At 33.0% G+C, this 20,981-nt stretch overlaps 2 protein-coding genes and 1 non-coding gene across 6 annotated transcripts; 2 read left to right on the top strand and 1 right to left on the bottom strand.

The window, feature by feature from the left end:
- Window positions 1-1,346: 1,346 nt before the first annotated feature.
- LOC117907122 (common plant regulatory factor 1-like) lies at window positions 1,347-8,507 on the top strand. 3 transcript variants are annotated; one of them, XM_034820524.1, is made up of 12 exons: window positions 1,347-1,519; window positions 2,874-3,020; window positions 3,160-3,201; window positions 3,330-3,428; window positions 3,546-3,659; window positions 4,469-4,629; window positions 4,870-4,921; window positions 5,034-5,082; window positions 5,840-6,045; window positions 6,686-6,763; window positions 6,890-7,015; window positions 7,916-8,507. In XM_034820524.1, the coding sequence occupies exons 2-12, from the start codon at window positions 2,961-2,963 to the stop codon at window positions 8,150-8,152; spliced, it is 1,224 nt and encodes a 407-aa protein (XP_034676415.1). In that variant the 5' UTR covers window positions 1,347-1,519; window positions 2,874-2,960; the 3' UTR covers window positions 8,153-8,507. The 3 variants fall into 3 exon arrangements, with proteins under 3 accessions (XP_034676415.1, XP_034676423.1, XP_034676407.1); XM_034820532.1 differs by having other exon boundaries at window positions 3,154-3,201; window positions 3,579-3,659; XM_034820516.1 differs by having other exon boundaries at window positions 3,154-3,201.
- A 3,569-nt stretch (window positions 8,508-12,076) lies between these two features.
- Window positions 12,077-17,451, top strand: LOC117929231 (putative glucose-6-phosphate 1-epimerase). Of its 2 annotated transcripts, none has more exons than XM_034849511.1 (8): window positions 12,077-12,609; window positions 12,787-12,861; window positions 15,193-15,249; window positions 15,334-15,497; window positions 15,737-15,871; window positions 16,218-16,320; window positions 16,717-16,816; window positions 16,938-17,451. In XM_034849511.1, exons 1-8 carry the CDS (start codon window positions 12,505-12,507, stop codon window positions 17,105-17,107), a joined length of 909 nt encoding a protein of 302 aa, XP_034705402.1. In that variant the 5' UTR covers window positions 12,077-12,504; the 3' UTR covers window positions 17,108-17,451. The 2 variants fall into 2 exon arrangements, with proteins under 2 accessions (XP_034705402.1, XP_034705396.1); XM_034849505.1 differs by having other exon boundaries at window positions 15,175-15,249.
- Window positions 17,452-17,511: 60 nt separating this feature from the next.
- Window positions 17,512-17,583, bottom strand: TRNAM-CAU. Its single transcript has one exon. It is a non-coding gene; the product is annotated as a tRNA-Met (tRNA).
- Window positions 17,584-20,981: the final 3,398 nt, after the last annotated feature.

Below are 20,981 nucleotides of genomic sequence, written 5' to 3'. Positions count from 1 at the left end.
AATTCAAAGGAATTTTTAAAGAGACTAGAAAATAGTGAGAAATACGACTATAATTTTATTAATTCTTATAGAAAAAAAAAATCAAAGGAATTTAATATTTTTTGAATAAATTTAATTCTTTTATGAATAAGGCTTTTACGGGAAAATGTTTTTACAAATGATTTTTTAAATTTGTTCTCCTAAATTTTATAGAAAAAATTAAAGTTTTTTTTTAATTCTAAAATGTTATTAATTTCTTTTCTATGTTTTAAAATATATTTAAAAATAGAGTTTATATATAATAATTAATTTTTAATCATTATGCATATTTATATAATTATTTTTTTAAAACTATCCTAAAAAAATAGATAAAAATTGTTACCAAAATGAATCAAGGATAAAATCAACTGAGAATAATGATATTTTTCCTTAAACTTTTTTATGATATAATAATATTACAATGACACTATTAGTAAAATACAAATTTAAAGCCAAATATAAATTCTAATGTGAATAATTAAATAGCACTGCAATCTAATATATTTATTTAACTTATTTCTAAATTAGATATTGTTTAACTAAGTCTCAAAACTAAAAAAAATTCAAACTCAAAATTGGAAAAAAAAAACCTTACAATTTAAAACAATTATTTAATAAAATGTTAAATGCAAAATTACCAAAAAAAATTAATATTATTAAAAAAATTATAATAAATTTTAAATTTTATATATGGAAAAAAGAATAAAAAATAAATAAGATGTTGTATGCATGACAAAAATTAAATTAAATTAAATTTCAAAAATTTAAAATTGAATTTATCTTTTTTTTTGGAGTACAAAGTCTCTATTTTATTTTTTTATTATTTGAGAATTTAAAATTAAATTTTATTTTTTAAAGTTTTTATATTTGAGAATTTTTGGGGGAAAAAAATTAGGGCCATGTGCCCCCCCTGGTCCCTTACTGGCTCCGCCAGTGGCAACCATGTGATACTGATATGGTAGCCAAAAATTATGACTACCCTAGTATATATAAATTGAATAATGAAATGATATATATTTGGAATGACACGCACTAAAATAATAAAACACGTGTTCAACCATTCACCACACAATTTGGGCCCACATGGGCCGGCATGTCTCCTACCACGTGAGTGGCGTGGGCCAGATATCCGAACCACGTAAGCCTCGTGTCATAGCTGGCTTGGCAGCTAGCCAGCTAGGCGTTTCCAGATCGCCAGTCATGCAGGCCCCGTGATTAATAAGATGATGCCCCACAGTTTCCGCTTCCTAGCTGGCGTGTTCGCTTCAAATTTCACACCATCCAATCAACTGACACGCGTTGCCTGACGTGGCCGTTGTCTTGGCGCCTCTCTCTCCTCCGCATCATTTTCTCGAGAAAATCTTCTCCTTTCTCACACGACACCGAGAAAGAAAATGCCGGAAACCGAGTCCCTAGGGTCGGTGTTTTCTCGCTTCAGAAAAATGAAGTCGTAGCAGCGTCGCTCCTTTTTACTATGCATTCGTATTTTTCACAGTTTCAGGTACATTGAATGTAATTTTTGCTTTTTTTTAAAAGAAGATTATTGAATACTTTGATCAAGGTTCAGAATTATCATGGAATTCATCCAGGTTTTTGATTTGTTACATTTACAGAGAAGCTGGAATTTTGAGTGTTCCTTTATTTGTGAAGTTTAAATGTTTTTCAACGATGATGTCCTCAATCTTCCATGTTTGTGTTTTCTTAATTAGAATTTAATGTTTAAACCATTGGACACTGGAAATTGAGTGTTGGGATGCAAGACGGAAAATTTTCAGGCATGGGGATTGAAGTATTTGTGAAGATTGTTTTTGAGTAAAGCTCCTAAATACCTGTGCTTTGGATTGGAGTTCATATTGGTAGAACGCATTATCTTTTTCCGGGAGATCAACTTAGAATCTATCCAGCAAAACCTTAAAGTTGTCATTGGAATTGTAGGTTTTGGTTTCATTAGATGCTGTGGTAATGGATTTAATCTGAAAGGTCACAGCCAAGATACTAAATTCACGTTATTGTACAGTTCTTTGGAATTTGCCTTTGCTCATTCAGAGTGAAACTCGGAAATTTATAAATAACTTTAGTTTTTGCTTTTGTTAACTTGAAAGTACTTTGGTGAATTTCACTCTGAAAATTTTTAGCCCAAACTTAAAGTTAGAAAAATTTTATTTTGTTTTTCTTTTGGGTATTCAACATTCCTTATTAGAAGGCTGTCGTGGGTGAAAAGATATTGATGTGCGTGAGTTTGTTGACACTCATGTTGGGATTGAATAGCTTTTTTCGTTCTATTCAATTTTTCTGTTTGCTGAAAACAGTAAACCATTTTGCTCACTGTTGGAGAAATAACTTGAACCGGTTATATCTTTCAGGCGTGGCCAAATCTTACAATATTTCCTAGCACTTTTGTGAAATGAATTACTTAATTTTGATAACACTACGTGGTTTGTTGAATCTTGAATTTTAAATTGGAGACAAGTTTCATAGTGATGGTAGTTCGTTTAGCAGGCATAGTGATTATAGTGAGGCAACTTCATGGTTTTTGACAGATTCTTTTTGGATCTCTGATGAGCTAGATTCTAATTTCATTGCCCATCTGAGCTCAATTTTCTTCATTTGACTGGTGATATTGAACCTGGGACTGAAGATCTGGTGATGTGCATGCGTCATTGTGTCTGTCCTTGCTAGATAAATAATAAAATCTATTCCACCCAAGCTCTTTTTTATACTCTGTCTCACCATTTTCCAAATTTGATGCATTTCCTTAATCTCTTTTACTACGTGTTGTGTCTATTGCATATCGGTATGGTTGTTCCCATTGGTGCTGATTGAATTTTTCTCATGAAAATTTTGAAAAATAAAAGGTAAAACACAGGATACTGGACTACCTCATTATATGATCCTACATCTGCTGAAAAGCAATTTGATCCTCTTTAATTTGGTACTTGACCATGGGAAAAAGTGAAGCTGAGATGTCTTCTAAATCTGATAAAATATCCTCCTCTGCAGAGGTGAGCTGTTCCTGGATGTCCCTTTGTTAGAAACTTATAATTTAGAGAGAGAGAGAGAGAGAGAGAGAGAGAAAGAGAGAAAGAGACTTGTTTTGTTTCTTCTTGTAATGGTCTGTCTATTTTTCATGGCCAGGAACAGACCAACATCCATCTTCTCTACCCTGACTGGGCATCTATACAGGTTATTCCCTCTATAAGTCCAATCTTGCTTTCTTGGGTCGGCAATATAACAGTTTGGACATAGATCTTCATTTTAATTTCATGAGTTTATAATCTATTGGCAATTCAACCAATCTGTTCTTCCATCAGGCATACTATGGATCTAGAGTCCCTCTTCTGGCACCACATTTCAACTCTGCAGTCCCGGGCAGTCATTTTCCTTATCCATATGTATGGGCTCCATCTCAGGTATTCATGTTCCTGTAATAATCCATGGTGTTTTCTCCTTTCTTGATTGCCTTTTCTAGCTTGCAATTCTGTCAGACTCATTTAAGGATCCTTGCTACCAATTGTAATATTTGACAGAGTTATTCTCCATCTGACACATTGATATCTCAGCCACTGATTCCACCTTATGGGTTGCCCTACACGGCAATCTACTCACATGGAGGTGTTCATGCACATCCTGCAGTTCCTCTTGTAAGTCTGCCTTTTATTCGCATTGTAGTTTTCTACTTGCAACTCTTTGTTTTTCAGCTGTTCTTGATACAAGTGACTTGCAAAAAAGAATTGAAGGGGCTAAAGAATATTACTCGAGTTACAGAACAAAAAAGGTCGAGCAACACCCATTAACATGTATTGACATGGTCCAAGAGAGGGTACTTTTGAAATGTTAGTGCTGAAATCAGATTATACTCATTAAGTCTATACAAGAAAAATCTTATGAGTTTATATGACCAAATCTTATGGCATATAATTAAGTATTGATCCTAACTTGAGTGTTGCAAAATAATTATGCATTATTCATGAAATCTCTGAATTATTCTGATTGATCCAGAATGCTAACATATCGTGCTTTTTCCATGCCATCCTGCTTCTCACCACTTTCTTTCTGTGTCGGGCATTTCATCCTCTCCACCTAAATTCTTTGTTAAACATTTCCCCTCCTATTCATGATATTTTTAGTTACTGTGTCCTGAATTACTGATATTCCTAGTTGTGAATATTTCTAAGTCCTGAAAATTTTTTTATACATCAATACATCCATAAACTGCTTGCATATGCTTAGAGGTTACACCCAAATGGGTACAAGACCTTGTTATTGCCTGTGAAGGCCAAGAATGGATATCTGAGTTTTTCTTTAAAAGATGTCAATATAATGTGTTAGTGTCAAAAGCCTATCTTACCCAATATTCATCTAGCAGCAAGATATGAAGCAGCAGGTCTTTCGACTGCATGGTGGCAGTGACAAATAGAATGTGGATCTTACCATACTAACTGTGATGCAGGTTGCAACTCCATTAAGCAAAAAAGCTCCTTCTAGATCATCAGTGGATATGGATCAAGGCGTTAGAAAGAAGTTTAAAAGATTGGATGGGCTGGCAGTACCTGTAGGCAATGTTAGCACTGAGGACGATGCCAGAGGCTCAGTCTATGAGGTGTCACAGAGGTTTGTGGGCCTAAAGCCATTCTTGCTTTTACTCATCTTATTGGAAGCAAACTGCCCAAACTGGGTAAACTTTGAGATGATGGAAACTCTCTAAGTGCATCATGTTCTTGGTTATGAGTTGAAGTTATCCATTCAAATGCTTCCACTTGATAGATTTCTTTAGGTAAAAAATTGACTGCTTTGATGATATTTTTTCAGAACATAACTGAACAAACTTCTAAATTTTGTGATCAAATACAGTGTGAAACATGGTATTGATGGTTCTACTGATGGAAGTGATGGAAACACTGGAGTGAGGATTCCTTTCACTATATGTTTTATATCTTTTCTTTTGTCCTTTATATTTGATAAGTAAGCATTGTAAAGCATGAACCTGCTAGTAATTGCAATTTTTGTTCTATTAGGCATTCCTACCCCAGAGGAATAGCGGTTCTGAGGGCATCCTTTCTACTGGTATGATATGCTTTTAATTTTATTATATTTTAAGCTTTATTCTATAGTATCTTCCACTGCTTGGACTGCACAATCATTTGATTTAAAAGGGAACAGTGCCTTTGTGTTGGTATGACTTCTTCTGACTTGTTTGGATGCCTGTCAGACAAATCTTGTATGGTCTAACAGTTTTATTAATTATCATTGTAAGATACACAGGAAAGGTGAAACGCAAGTAGCCATTTCATTAGATAAAAAAATATGCTTGTGTAGAATCAATATAATAAGGGAAGAGAGGAATAATAATTTTAACCATGTCTTTTGCAATAACAAATTGTCAATATTAAATATTATGATGTTTGATATGTTTGTTGAGCTTTATCTTACAAGTTATGCAAAATTTAGGATGTGCATGCACAAATACACACATGTATCTTATGTTTGCTCTGTCCATGGCCAAGTCTCTGGGGACTTGTGTTGACAGCATAATTGTGTTGTATCGTGTCTGCACCCTGCAAATAACTTTCTCTGTACTTCTTGCCAATTCCCTCTCTGTGTTCATGGCTTAGTGTTTTAGGTTTTGTTTTGACAGCTTATGCAAATTGTATCATGTCCATACCCTGCACGTAACATTCTCCTTTCTTCTTGCCAATTTTGGTTAAAGAATGGGAATAATGGAAAAGAAAATCTTGTTTCTGGTCACTAATAGTTAGAAAATGCTGTCAATAGTAATCACTCCCTACTTACTGTTTTGTTTGGTTATTGATTTGTGTGACAGACAATGATGGGAACTTCCATAGGTTTGCTGGTTCCTTATCTGAAGGAGAAGCATATGCAGCTTCCCACAAGGTTTCTGTGAACTCTGTGGCCCCTACAAATGTTGCAGGAAAATCTGTCAGACCCCTTAATAGAAATGAAGAAATTCATGCAGCTTGTGTTACTTCTAGCACTAGTGCAGGGTCACCTTTTGAAGTCTGTCAACAGGTATGACAACCGATCATGGCAATCTTGTTTGTCCTGCTTATTTGTGCTAAGAAGTCTTTGCCTATGTACTTTGTTTGGTCCTTAATAATCGGAGGCTTGTGGGCCCAATACTTGTTTGCCTTTTTGTTTCCAATGGTCTTAGACACTGCTGCAATTTATAAATTGTGAGAATGATGCAATAATCTCTTCTTTTTTTTCTTTTTCCTTTTTCATAGAGACTTCTTTTCTTTTCTTCATTCTAGGATTTGAACTTGGAACATCCAGCATCCCCACCTCATGACTTTGCCACTTGAACTAGGCCTCAAGGGCAGAATGATGGAAAAATATGGATTTAGATGATCCTCACATTTTATATTCTTAGTCAGGCACAACTATTTTCCAAGTGGATGGGACATAATATATAGGTGCACATACACCTCTTTGTTGTTTTTGCTGTTTTTCAATTAGACAGAGAGAGCTTATAAATCACAAATTTTATTTCTTTGAATACTAGTGCATTTTTTAAGACTTTGTTGACTTGCTGAATTTTAACAAGTTGTTGGGTTGGGACCAAGTTGGTATATAGATTAACCTAGAGTTTATGCTTTCCAGTGCACTGGTCCCCTCATGGTCTATTTGCTTTGGCTGTTGATTTTCTCAGGATGAACGGCAGCTGAAGCGAGAGAGGAGGAAACAGGCTAATAGAGAATCTGCTAAGAAGTCCAGGTTGAGGAAGCAGGTATCTGAAATATAAACTGTTGTTCATTAGACTTCTCAGTATCATTCGACTCAATGTATCTTTATCCATGGATGCCAGTTTGTCTCTTAGCTCATTTGGTTCTTTTTTACTCTAAATCTTTTTTAGGCTGAAAATGAGGAACTGAGAATGAGATATGAAACCCTGAATGAGGAGAATAAGGCACTGAAGTTTGAAATAAGCAAGCTAACAGAGCATTTGGACAAAGTGAGGCTAGAAAATACTGCATTACGGGTACTATACCTTCCCCTCACAGAAAATTTTATTTATTTATATGTTTCATTTCTAGCAATGTTTTGTCTTGGAGAAAGAAGTTCTCGCGTCTCAAACAATATGCATAAGACATCATGTACAATTGGCTGTTTGATGATTGGATTCACAAAGGTCATAAAGAACTGTGGCCTGACCATCAAATTTCTAGCTTGACAGATGTGATGCTCTCCTAAAGGAGGTTGGCAATTTGACTTCCCATGAAACACTGACCTGTGGATAGGTAGCATTGCTTCACACTAAAGCTGGGTGCATGGAATAATGAATATGGTCTAAGGTGATCTTGTAATTCAATGAACTAAAAGGGACTTTTGTTAGTTGAAGATTTAATACAAAATATGGGACTTATTTTCATGAAATTGGAATGGGATTTTTGTGGATTCTCCAAAAAAAATGAGCCAACTGAAATGGTTGGATTCCCTCTGTTCAAGCACATCCTATCCCGTGGTCAATCTGTGTCCTTGATATTTAGATTCCCCCTGCTCTTTTTAATTCTATCTGGACTTTAGCTCTCTGAATGAAGATTTTGGAATTAGGGTTGCATGCAGACAGAGTCTAACCAAGAGCAAGCAATTAAAGTAGCATTTAGGTTTTTTGGGTTAACTAAATAGTTAATTTTTATTTTGGAACTATGGTTTATACAAATTACCAAGTGAGGTTGCAGATGTGTATTTGGCAATGAACTAGAACAGATGGCCTGCAGGTTGGGTATGGAAAAAAAAATGGGGAAGCTCAAATGGCTAACCCCAGTGGCAATAATATGTTTGAGATGGCATGTCTGGTCATGTTCGCCTGTTCTCATACCAAACATTTTCTTGTTCTTCTTCATTTGCAACTGCAGCTTACATGAATTTGATCTTGCAGGAGAAGCTGAAAAATAAACAGCAGCTTGAACTGCAAGGAGAGATGGCTCTATATAAGATTGAGGCTGATTTGATCCTTCCTGACAGTCCTGAGGAGGTATATAAGCTGAATGACTCCAACTCTCTTAACCAAAATGTGCAGATGGAATGTGGGATCCAAGAGAACCCAAATTCTGAAACCAAGCTCCATCAGTTATTGAAATCAAACTCTAGGACAGATGCAATTGTGGCAGGCTGATCAGAAACCTGGTCTTAATCTGTATCCTCACAGTGTATCACAATCTTCTTTAATAATGTGGTTTCCGCTTCTGACTTGCAGCCCGGTCCACTTGTATAAAACACCGGTAGATTTAGATAATGCAGTTAGAAACCAGGCCAGCATGTGGCAGAACAGAGATAAATACTAGTGGCATTGATTAATTCCTAGTTTCACAACTCTCCCATTTTGTTTGGTTTAATGTGGTTTTATTAAATTTCCAGATTCTGCTGAAAACTTCAAGAGGACCTTTTAGGGGTTGAAAGAGAGGTTTAGTGTATGGATTCTTGCAGTAAGATGGGCTTAAAAATAAAGCATGTTGCTTTTGCTTGGTAGATCTCCTAATTACCAATCAGTTTGTCCATATATGTATAGTGATTATTGTTGGTTGCCTTGTTGATTATCAAAATTAGGTCATGTTTGGGAACTGTTTTCGAAAATAGTTTTGTGAATTTAAGAATAAAAAACAATTTTTGAGAACTTCTTGTGAAAAAAATGATGTTTTTTTGGAATAAATTTTGATTGTTTTCACTTGTTAATTATATAGCATTTTGAATAACAATTAAAAATATAAAGAATAATATACCTAGTGCATGATACTTTTCGTGAACCATGAAAGAAGAAACGAAGAAAATTGTTTTTCATATTTGAGTTCCTAAATAGCCAAAAAATTGTCTTTAAGAACATCTTCCAAACTATTTTTTAAAAATTATTTTTGAAAACATTTTTAAACATGCCCCTTAGTCTTTAAACTTATCAGTTTTTGTTTTGTATTCTTTGTTGACGTGGATTGCCTTGTGCCCATCTTAAATCTATGCTTGAGACTAGGCAAGATGCCATAAATGTCTACCTCCAAGCTCCCTTTTGAAGTGCGACACAGCTTGAAGTAAGGCGGAGTGAAAGAAATGGTACCTAACAAATAGTACAATTATTGGTAGCATTATATGTGCGTTAGGAAAATTATTGATGGCATTATATTTATGTATCCAACCGTGCTAGGTCTGGCTTTTTGGTTACTTCAAATCGTGTAATAGAATAGAGTACCATATGGTTCTCGGAGGCACATGCACAAATATATATATATTTTTTTGCAATATACAAAAAAGAAAATAAATTTAATGTATCTTTTTTTCTTGGTTCGATATTGTGTAATCTCAATACTAATTCAAATTAAAAGAATTGATTTCATTCAAATTCCGTACCAAGCTTTTGATATATGAGTCCAGAGTACTAATCCAAGGAAAAGAGATATTAAAAAAAAAAATTCAAACATTGGTCTCACCAATTTTAGTAAGGTAGTGAAAGAATATTTTTTTTTTTAAGGAGTGTCGTGGAAGAAAAAACAAACCCTAAAATAGTTCATTTAATGGAAGGTTACATCTTTTACATCGGGACTCTATCTTTATCACACTTCTTTATCTTCCAATAAAACTATATCATCAAAAATCAAAGTTTAGAACTTAATCCCTATTCCTTTTTTTAATTCTATTTTTTCATTTGGGTTTATGATCAATGAAAGATAGCTCCTAAAAGAAAGTAAAAATTGTCTTTAAGAACCGTTGTCAAAACCAATTTTGAAATTTTTTTTAAACATACCCTTAGAGTTAGTCTCTAATCTTATTGGGTTATTTTTTTCTCTAAATATGGGTTGATTTATGTCAGCCTCCCACCTTCCACCTCCCTTTTGAAGAGTGAAAGAACATGAAGGAAGCAGAGAGACGGAAGTTGCACACTTGCACGTAACTAATAGTGACAGCAAATAGCTGCTTTTGCTTGCTTGTATGTTTTGGACAGGTCTCTGAAAAGAAGCTGCATGAAGGTTTCAGATTGGAAAAGAAACTGGAGAGCATGAATTAGACTCGGACGGATATTATCTGCCAAGTGAAGTTATTTCCAACCTACACTCATTTTTCCCTTGGAATCTTTGAAATCATGGATAAATTCAAAGATTTGAGCTATTTATGGGTCAATATCTCCTCTTGTGGACCATGAGTGTAACCAAGAAAACCAAACAATTATACTATGAATACTTTGTACTATGTTTTTTTTTTCAGCGGTGCTTCTCATTTCGATAAATCAATTTAATATTGTGATATAATTTAATATGATTTAGTGATATCAACTTTTAAATTTTAAGTTGGTTTTATAAGACGGTCTTAATATTTAAATTCATCTTAGCATTTAAATTAAAAATTAAATAATAAGTTTTAAATTAACAATAAATATAATTTACTTTAGAGATGTCTTAAGTTTTTATTTAACATCATTTATGTTAAATTGTGAAATCTAAATCAATTTTGTTACGTTTTACTCGGGATGTCAATGGTCAAATTGTCTGATCAGCTCGTAGGGTTTGAGCTCCCTGGTGAGTTCGTGTGAATTGAGCTGCCCAATCGGTTCATAGGGGTTGAGGGATAGAACATCCTAGAGAAATTTTTTTATATGATGATTGTCGAACTTACCCCTATTATATATTTAACCATTTTATATGAGTTTTAATTTTTTAAAGAATGCGGTTACAATTAAGAGGTGTTTTCGAGAGTTTCACAATTTTAACTCTTTTTATTATTTTTAATTAGTGGATTATTAAGGGTTGATGCACTTCATGGACGTAGGAATCACATTAATTATCAAACCATGTTAAAAATCTTTTTTAATTTTTTTTTCTACTCACGAGTATACGTGGTTTGGTTTCATTGATAATTTTTATTTTCCTTCTTTGTACGGATTTAGTTACATGATTGTAAGATTGGGAGTTGAAAGCCTACAATACAAAATTCATAAATTATAATAATAATGATAAGATGTTGATGATTGCGATATTAAAGTGCTATTATACACTTTGTTGAAAAAATCATTTTGTCAATTTTTAAGATTGAATTTGTTTGATTCAACTTATGACACTTTGAAATAATTACAAAATTAGAAAATTTTACATTACCCATTCGCAATTATTATTCTAGAAGATCCTAATTGATTCTTGATTCGATTTTCACATGATGACTTGTTGAATAGTTTTTTCAAAATATTATATTTTATTATTTACTTTTATACTCTTCTAAACATGAAAAAATAAAAATAAAATAGTATAGTAGGAAGTTTAAACCCCTTTTAGAAAATAATTTCCTTAACCACTCTCTTTTATAACATTTCTCCCAAAAAAAAAAAAAACATATTTTTAAATTATTTTATTTCAAATAAAAATGAAGACTTAAAATATTTAGATATTAAATTATTTTTATTATTAGTAATGCTTTTTGTATCTTCATGATATATTGTTTATATTAATAATCACGTTTTTTCTATGTTCATATTTTTATTTTACCATGGTTAAGCATTAGTCTTTGAGGACATGATGTTGGAAAATATTATTCCTTGCCCAACCTCACAAATTAAAAAAAAAAAAAAAAAAAAAATCAGATTATATAATTTTAAAAATAAATTTTTCTTTACATATTCCTTTTAATATTTTTTTAAAACATATACTATTTTAAAAATATCAAGACTATTTTTTTATTATTTTAATTAATTTTTTATTTAAAAAAAGTCCTTTAAATAAAAGAATCTATTAGAAAAGTGATCAAACAGTGAAAACTAGTCATAGATTTTTGGCTTTTAGTTTTGAACGGGTGGTTAATTCAGGTATTCATGGAGGCATGTTCATGGCCCTGAAGTCCACATCAAAGCCTGGAAGCCACCACATCTCACGCATCTTCTACATCCACAATTTCCCACACTTTCTATAAGATTCCTTCTGTCACAAGACAGTCATCTTCTAAGAGATCCAATGTGGAATGTTATTATTCCACTCTGACCCTTCAATCTTTCTTTATCGTCAGAACAGTGCCATACACCGAAACTTGGCTCCATCTTCCCCCCATTATACCCCAATGTATGTGTTGTACTTTTCCACCTTTTCTGATTGTTGTGCTTGACAAAAACTGGGCTTTTTCAACATTCATTTCATGGGAAACTAGTAGTTCTTTTTGGTTATTTTCTGTGCCATTGACATTTGACAATGCAGGAAGTGACTTTTAGGGGAAATGGGGAAATGGGTGTGAGTTAGTTTAGAGGGAATTCAGTTACTGTGTCAGACTGTAACTGGATCCGTTCAGACGGTTAAGTTGGCTGTTGGGTTCTTGGTGTGTGCTCACAAGAATATAAGTTTGTCACAAGGAAGTTTTTCTCGGAGAAAAGTTGAAGACTCTCAACTGTTTTAGTGATTTTTTATTCTTTTAGCTTATATCTGAGAGGTGTTTGAAGTTTTGTCTCTTAGAGAGAAGGAGAATCGGGGTCTTGTTCCTTACTACTTACGCCCTTTTTCTCTTTGTGAAATGGATGTATCAGCTGGGGGTCACAGAGTAGCAGCTGAAGTTGTAAAGGCCAGCGATGGAATTGATCAAGTTGTGCTCCAAAACAGTCGAGGGGCTTCTGCTAGGGTATGATCCGTTGCCCTCCTTTTTCTCATTTCTTTGTGGCTACCTCTGGATTTTGTTTGTTTTCAATTTATCATATAGAGGAGCTAACTGAGATTGTGGAAGCTTTAGCTTTGGCTTTGGAGCATAGCTTCTATCTTGCTTTATGGTTTTTATGATTTTTTGATGTTATGCATTCAGGTTAGCTTGCATGGAGGCCAGGTTCTTTCATGGAAAACCCATCGGGGAGAAGAACTGTTATTCACAAGTAGTAAGGTATTCAGCAAAATGAACCATTTCCTCCCCTTTTATCATGTTCTGCTCAGTGTCCTAGCTAGCCATGGCAATGACATTCTTGAATTGCTCTGAGATTACCACAGAATGGATTATTCTTGGATTATCGGCAAACTTGCTGAATCATCTTCAAGAATGTGGAATGAGAGTATTCTGCTTAGTGTCCTGGCTATGGTAATGAAATTCTGGAATTGCTCTGAGATTCCCAGAGAATGAATTATTCTTGGATTATTGGCAAATGCTGAATCATTTTCAAGAATGTGGAATGGGAGCAAACTACAACATGCCTGGCTTTTCTTGCTCCCAAATTGATTTTTGTCTCTAAATTATCGAGATGTCTTATAATTCCCAATTTTCCAATTTTCTTATGGTATTAACTGTTAGGAAGTGTCCCAAATTCCTAATTAGTATAGATTCATTTTTTTGTAAAAAATATTATATAGAATATTTCTAGGTTGATATATTATTGTAATATTAAACTTCCTTATAGAATAAGGAAGGTTGTTGGAAATATCTCTATAAATATTCTAGGTCATGAAGGGAAAAAGTTATGAGATCAAGATGGATCTGTAGAGACTATACGAGGTGGATAGAGATGTGAGGAAGAACGGGAGGTACTCCGTGCAGCGAGAGGGCTCGTAGTAAGGTATGGATACAAAGAGTGGGGAAACATGTGATGTTTCGGGAACCCAATAGTTGTATTTGGTTCTGTCATTTGTAATATTCTCTATTGTATAGTGAAATCATTCTCTCTCATCCGTGGACATAGGCATGATTGGCCGAACCACGTTAAAACCTCGTGTACCGCATGTGTGATTGTTTTATCTTTGTGTTCTTGAACTAACATTGTTGGCATCAAAGCTTTCGCTGACATAACAACTAGTATCAAAGCTTGGGTTGAAGATTTCTGGAAGAGTAAAAGATCACAAAGAGCACAAGATGAAAACAAAAGGAATTTTCATTGAAGGTGTAGTCGATTGCTCTTTCGTGGTGATATGATACAAAAAGGTTTGTGTCATGGAGAGATTGAAGATTAACTGCATGGAATTTGGTCCAAGGTAGAGATTGTTAGGAAGTGTCTCAAATTCCTAATTAGTATAGATTCATTTTTTTGTAAAGAATATTATATAGAATATTTATAGGTTGATATATTATTGTAATATTAGACTTCCTTAGAAAATAAGGAAGGTTGCTGGAAATATCTCTATAAATATTTTAGGTCATGAAGGGAAAAAATTATGAGATGAAGATGGATCTATAGAGACTATACGAGGTGGATAGAGATGTGAGGAAGAACGGGAGGTACTCTGTGGAGCGAGAGGGCTCGTAGTAAGGTATGGATACAAGGAGTGGGGAAACATGTGATGTTTCGGGAACCCAATAGTTGTATTTGGTTCCGTCCTCTGTAATATTCTCTATTGTATAGTGGAATCATTATCTCTCATCCGTGGACGTAGGCATGGTTGGCCGAACCACATTAAAACCTCGTGTATCGCATGTGTGATTGTTTTATCTTTGTGTTCTTGAACTAACATTATTGGCATCAAAGCTTTCGCTAGCATAACAACTAGTATCAGAGCTTGGGTTGAAGATTTCTGGAAGAGTAAAAGATCACAAAGCACACAAGATGAAAACAAAAGGAATTTTCACTGAAGGTGGAGTCGATTGCTCTTTCGTGATGATATGATACAAAAAGGTTTGTGTCATGGAGAGATTGAAGATTAGCTTCATGGAATTTGGTCCAAGGTAGAGATTGTTAGGAAGTGTCCCAAATTCCTAATTAGTATAGATTCATTTTTTTGTAAAGAATATTATATAGAATATTTCTAGGTTGATATATTATTGTAAGATTAGACTTCCTTATAGAATAAGGAAGGTTGTTGGAAATATCTCTATAAATATTCTAGGTTATGGGGGGGAAAAGTTATGAGATGAAAATGGATCTGTAGAGACTATACGAGGTGGATAGAGATGTGAGGAAGAACGAGAGGTACTTTGTGGAGCGAGAGGGCTCGTAGTAAGGTATGGATACAAGGAGTGGGGAAACATGTGATGTTTCAGGAACCCAATAGTTGTATTTGGTTCCGTCCTTTGTAATATTCTCTATTGTATAGTGAAATCATTCTCTCTCATCCATGGATGTAGGCATGATTGGTCGAACCACGTTAAAACCTCGTGTACCGCATGTGTGATTGTTTTATCTTTGTGTTCTTGAACTAACATTGTTGGCATCAAAGCTTTCGCTGACATAACATTAACTGCACTATTTATGATCAAGAAACTGAATTACTTTAGGGTTTCCATCTCTTGCAGGCGATCTTCAAGCCACCAGTAGCAGTGAGAGGAGGAATTCCTATTTGTTTTCCACAGGTAGTCTTAGGGTTATGGATATTGGGTAAAATGCCAATCTTTGATTACACTAAGACTGATGGGTTTGCTTCAATATGTGTTAAGTTTGGAAGCCATGGAACGCTGGAGCAACATGGATTTGCTAGTAACAAGATTTGGATTATCGATGATAATCCTCCTCTGCTGCCTCCCAATGATTCCAATGGCAAAGCCTATGTTGACTTGCTGCTCAAACCAACAGAAAATGATCTGAAGTTTTGGCCACACAGGTATAAACATTTATAGTGATGAAACTTTATGATCGTCCTTAGATGAAATTATGATGAAGTCAAGGATCTTTATTGAACATTTAACTAACCTTTTAACTTGGGAAAGAATTTTAGGTCATCTGATTATGAGCACTTGCATGCATTATGGCTTAACCCAAGATTATCTCATGCCAAGTTTAATGAACACTTCAACTGAAAATTTCCTCACTTATGTCAATGGCTTGGGCAATCTTTTTCAGTTTCGAGTTTCGTCTTAGGGTGTCTCTGAATGTGGATGGGCATCTAACCCTAATATCACGCATCAGGAATGTCGATGGCAAGCCTTTTAGTTTCTCCATTGCGTTTCATACATATTTCTCCATATCAGACATCAGGTATGGCAAGTTCCTAGTTCAAATGGGATTAGTTTCTCTTGTAATTATTTCCTGTGAAAGCTGGGCGATATCACCTTGATTATTAACACTTGAAGGATACGAAAAATAAAAATCAAGAAGTAACATGCCATGATACCCATATTAAGTATATCAGAAACTACAAGTTTGCCGGCAGGTATATCATGAGCAATCTGTTCAAACAAGGAAGAAATGTACTATATCTGTGGTTAAATCTGGAGTAGAATTAGTACATTGCATTATTCATGTAGCATCAATTTAAGGCTTGTACTGTTAGATGTTTTTCCAGTGAGGTTTGGACTTTAATCAGCATAAATTTAATTAACAGCGAAGTGAGGATAGAGGGGTTGGAGACTCTCCACTATCTTGACAACTTACTCCAGAAAGAGTGTTTCACGGATCAAGGAAATACGTTAACATTTGAATCTGAGGTAAACCTTTTCTAATTATCACAAGTAGCCAAATTGTACCTGTTTGGGAACGTTTTCAAAAATAGTTTTGGAACTGTTTTATATTCTTAGATAATAAAAAAATAAAACTATTTTTAAAACCAAATTCCAAAGAGGGATACTCACTGGTCTCCATTGAACTTCTGATGTTGTTTGCACTTGGTGAAAAAATAAGAGATAGTGCAGACCCCACTACAAAACCATCATATTTGGAGGAGTCATAATATTTTGATGCTAACAACTGAAGAATAGAATGCACATGGTCTCCCTTTTATCCATAGATATTGAACTGGATTTAGGTTTATGTTGCTATTCTGCGAAATTACTTTGATTTTGTAATCAATGGCTCTTTCTTATTAAGCACTGTCCAATTTGCAGGTGGATCGAGTTTATGTTAATTCTCCAGATGTAGTTGCAGTTTTTGATCATGAAAACAAGAGAACATTTTTCATAAAGAAGAAAGGACTTCCAGATGTGGGTAAGTTCCATTTTTCATGAATTCAATCTAGAGAAGCAGCAAACAATGAACAACACCATTGTCTCAACATCTAGTATTTTTGTTTTTATTTTTTTGTTTCTTGTGCTGCTTTTTAATGCAGTGGTGTGGAATCCATGGGACAAGAAAGCCAAGGCCTTGGTTGATTTTGGGGATGATGAGTACAAACAGATGCTGTGTGTTGATGGGGCAGCAGTCGAGAAACAGATCACCTTGAGGCCAGGAGAGGAATGGACAGGCAGGGTAGAAATTTATGTCATCCCCTCAACTTAACCTGAGTTTTCTGAGAATGAACCAAAACCAACCCGCTTCCTGCTGCTGCTAATTACAACAACTAGTGTTGGATTTGGAATCCGGGATCGAATAAAACGGTAGATTACTTCTGCTTCATGAGTATACAGTCTGATCATTTTGATCCTCTGGGCAGTTGTTCAGTTGCATGGAAGTAGTGGATGGAGTAATTTTGCTTCATTACTGTATAGTTTGATCCATTTGATCATCTGGGTAGTTTTTTTGTTCCATGGAAGTGGAGATTTCTACAGTATAGTTTCATTGCTTAAAAATGTATAAATGTTGTTGTGATTACCTACGAGAATGAAGACTTCATTTTGATCATCTGGGCAGTTGCAGTTTCATTGCTTAAAAATGTATAATTGGAGAATGAAACAAAAGGACTCTATCAGAGCCAGGTTTCGATCCTGGGACCTGTGGGTTATGGGCCCACCACGCTTCCGCTGCGCCACTCTGATTTTGATGATATTCATGGCAATTCATTTTAACTAATACCTTTAAAACCAAACACGTTATATTCCAACCCCGACCCAAATTCCCAATCACAAAATCAACGTAGAATTTAATTTAAAATTTTAATTATTTTAATATTTATCGTGGGGATGTATTGGTGTAATCTCCGGGTGTTTGGTAAAACTGTGGTGTTTGTTTTTTTACTTAATTCTAAATAGAACCTTAATACTTAATAGTATTAAATATTAGGTTGTTTGTTTTTGTAGTATTTTATTTCTATTAAGTATTAAAAAGTAAAAAAAACTATTGTGTTATTTTTTCTATTTAGAAAAAGCCAAATATTTTGGCTTTTTCTATTTAGTAAAAAGTTTATAATAAGTCATGAAAAAGTAAAAAAACAAACAACCTAAATTCTAAAACTAAATGGTTTTCAGTAAAAAGTCAAAAAAACAAACACCACCCGTATTATTACTTAATTTTTATTTTAAACATTAAGGTTGTTTGATAAAATTAATTTAAAATTTATTTTAAATTATTAGATTAACATATTTATCTTTATAAATTATAATTATGAAAAATGAGGTAAAACAACAGTGAAGGTCACAGAGTAGTAAAAGAGATCATAAAGATATCCAGAACAAATTAAGGTAAAAAAGTAAAATGAAAATATAAACTTAAGAATAAATTAATTATTTTTACTTATTACTTAAAGTTGTTTTTTATTTTTATTTATACCATTAAATTATTTTACCAAATATAATTAATGAATTTAAGTTATTAAGTTGGCTTACCAAACATCCACTTAATATAATGCTAGATTTATGCCCTGTTTAATAATTAAGTTATTTTCTTTTATATTTCCTATTATGTAATCAAATAAAAAAAAAAAACCATTTTTCTTAATATTTTTTTCCTTAATATTTTCGACAAAAAATTTATCAATTTACTCACATTGATATGGTATAATTTATTGTTTTCATTCTTATGTTTTTATTTTGTAAATTCATATAGGGTTTTTGAGGATTTAGTTATTTTACCATTAGATGTTTTTAAATTAAAGGATTTTTACCCTTTCCGAATGATTTATCTTTTTATGATGCAATATTTTTATATGCTGGTATAATATGTTTGGTACCAAACACTTTGATAAGACATGAGAGTTAAATAGTGATATTTGGTTTTGCAAAGTATTATGAAAATAAAATACAATTAAAATTAATTAAAAATTTTATATTATAAATTATTTAATATTTATATAAAAGATGAAAAAAAAATAAGTGAAATAAGTTTAAATAAACATGTAAAAATAATTTATTAATATTAATCTATCTTCTAATTTATTTATTTTTCAATCTTATTCTTTTTTTGAAAATTTTGAAGAACCAAACCAAGGTTCAACCCATATAATTTTGGGAGAATTACCATTAAGGGTAGGCAGGGAAAAAAAATTACCGAGAATGGTAGGTAGATTTGATAATTCTTCTGAAGGCCTAACATTTTTGTTAGACCAATTTACCCTAAATTTCCCAAGTCCATTTACTAATTGAGAAGTACATCTTCTTTCACCGACAATCAAATCAATATATTTCACAATATTACAACCAAGGAAAATTTTACAACAAATAAAAAATAAATAAATTAAAATTATAATAAATTGAGACATATTTTATATAATAAAGAACAATATTTTTTGTATATTAGACATGTTAAGGATATGCCAAAAAACCCACAACTACCCAGTTTCATAAGAAATTTGAAATTTTCAAAATTTTACCTTATTGTTATTGTAATGTATCGTAATGTTATTGTAATGTATTTTTATTGTGCCTCTATATTTTTATATAAAAAAAATTAATTTTATAGATTTTTTTTTATACATCATTGAATTACCATCAACAACTTCATGTATTGGAGTTACAATAATGTATTTTTGTTATCTTTTTATAATTTTGGCTTGCAAGGATGCTTTATGATAGGAATACAACATGATAACCTAGAAATGTTAGTTTAGTAAAAAACGAATTCAATATTTTGTCATTTTGGTATATTGTAATATATCGTAATGTTAATGTTTTTTTTATTGTAACTATATTGCATTTGTATTGTACTTGTACTTTATAACTGAAGTAATGGTTCTTTTACACAACCTTCAAAGTACTAGACATTCAAGACATCATGCCAAAATAATACTTATACAAAATTCATAATAAAAGACAAAGTGGTCCTATATAAAAGAGATTTTAGTTTTCAATGAAAATTCAAATATGTTCATAAATACACAAATAAAGTAGTCCTAAACAAGTATGAAACAACTGAGAAATTTTTTTCTTCTGCCATGTCAAACAAGTCTCAACAACAAAACTAAAGTGCAAACCTTTTTAATGGAAATTAATAATAATCATATCAAACAACCCACCCGAAAAATAAATTAAAAATAAAAACACATCTTCAATATGACCAAAATAATATAAAAATAAATAAATAAATAACATTTTACAAAAAAAAAAAAAAAAAAAAAAAACGTAATTTCTTTCTCAAAACCTCCTTCAATATTTCAAATCTAATATCTTAGACCTACATTGTTAAAATTATTAACATTTCGTTCCTTCAATTTGATTTTTAAATTATTTCTTTATTTATTTTGCATAAATTGATGTATTTTTGTTTTTTTGACATTTAAAAAAAAATCTTACCTTTAATGGATTTCTTGTTAGATTCACACAAAAAAACAAGCATTGTGGAGACGGTTTTAAATCATGACCTGAAGTGTTAGAGCTTTTTCCTTTTTTCCTTTTTTCTTTTTCAATACCAACAAGCTGCAACTAGGTTAAAGAATTTTTTTTTTTCTTTTACTATTGCTTTTCACTTATTAAGGGTAGTCTTGGCATTTAAACAAAATAAGGTATTTGGAAGAATTATTATAATTTCACCCTACTATTCAAAAGAATTATCAAATCTATCCACCATTTTCAATCATATTTTTCCCCAGCCTACCTTAAAGGGTAATTTTTCCTATAATTTTTAGGGTTGTTGGCACCAAAAACCCTTTAGAGGGACCTAAATGGACCTTTACTGATGTGTATGTCTTTTGGACGACCGAGGTCAGACCAAATCTCATTAGATGGACCCAAAGGGACCATCTTTTAGGATCATACTACCCTTAGAAGTTAAAACCCATGTAAATTTTATGGCTATAGTCACCAAAACCCCACCAGATGAACCCATATGGACCATTTCTTTGGATTACCCTTAAACCCCATATAAGATTTTATGGCCATAGGCACCCCAGACCCCACCCAAGTGACGCCAATTGACAATAAGTTTTATGGCCATAGGCACCCCAAACCCCACCAAAGTGACCCAAATGAACTTAGGATCATACCCTTAAACCATTCCTTAAAGA

This window comes from Vitis riparia, chromosome 2, assembly GCF_004353265.1.
Source record: "Vitis riparia cultivar Riparia Gloire de Montpellier isolate 1030 chromosome 2, EGFV_Vit.rip_1.0, whole genome shotgun sequence".
In the NCBI taxonomy this organism is placed as follows: Eukaryota; Viridiplantae; Streptophyta; class Magnoliopsida; order Vitales; family Vitaceae; genus Vitis; species Vitis riparia.
Note: the sequence above shows the minus strand (reverse complement) of the source record. Positions and strands in the feature narration are given on the sequence as shown.

Coding starts and splice junctions, on each gene's coding strand:
- LOC117929231 (XM_034849505.1), top strand. CDS start 12,505: ATGGATGTATCAGCTGGGGGTCACAGAGTAGCAGCTGAAGTTGTAAAG. Junction 12,610..12,786: donor GTCGAGGGGCTTCTGCTAGG/GTATGATCCGTT, acceptor TTATGCATTCAG/GTTAGCTTGCATGGAGGCCA. Junction 12,862..15,174: donor TGTTATTCACAAGTAGTAAG/GTATTCAGCAAA, acceptor GAATTACTTTAG/GGTTTCCATCTCTTGCAGGC.
- LOC117907122 (XM_034820516.1), top strand. CDS start 2,961: ATGGGAAAAAGTGAAGCTGAGATGTCTTCTAAATCTGATAAAATATCC. Junction 5,083..5,839: donor TGAGGGCATCCTTTCTACTG/GTATGATATGCT, acceptor TTTGTGTGACAG/ACAATGATGGGAACTTCCAT. Junction 7,016..7,915: donor TAGAAAATACTGCATTACGG/GTACTATACCTT, acceptor TTGATCTTGCAG/GAGAAGCTGAAAAATAAACA.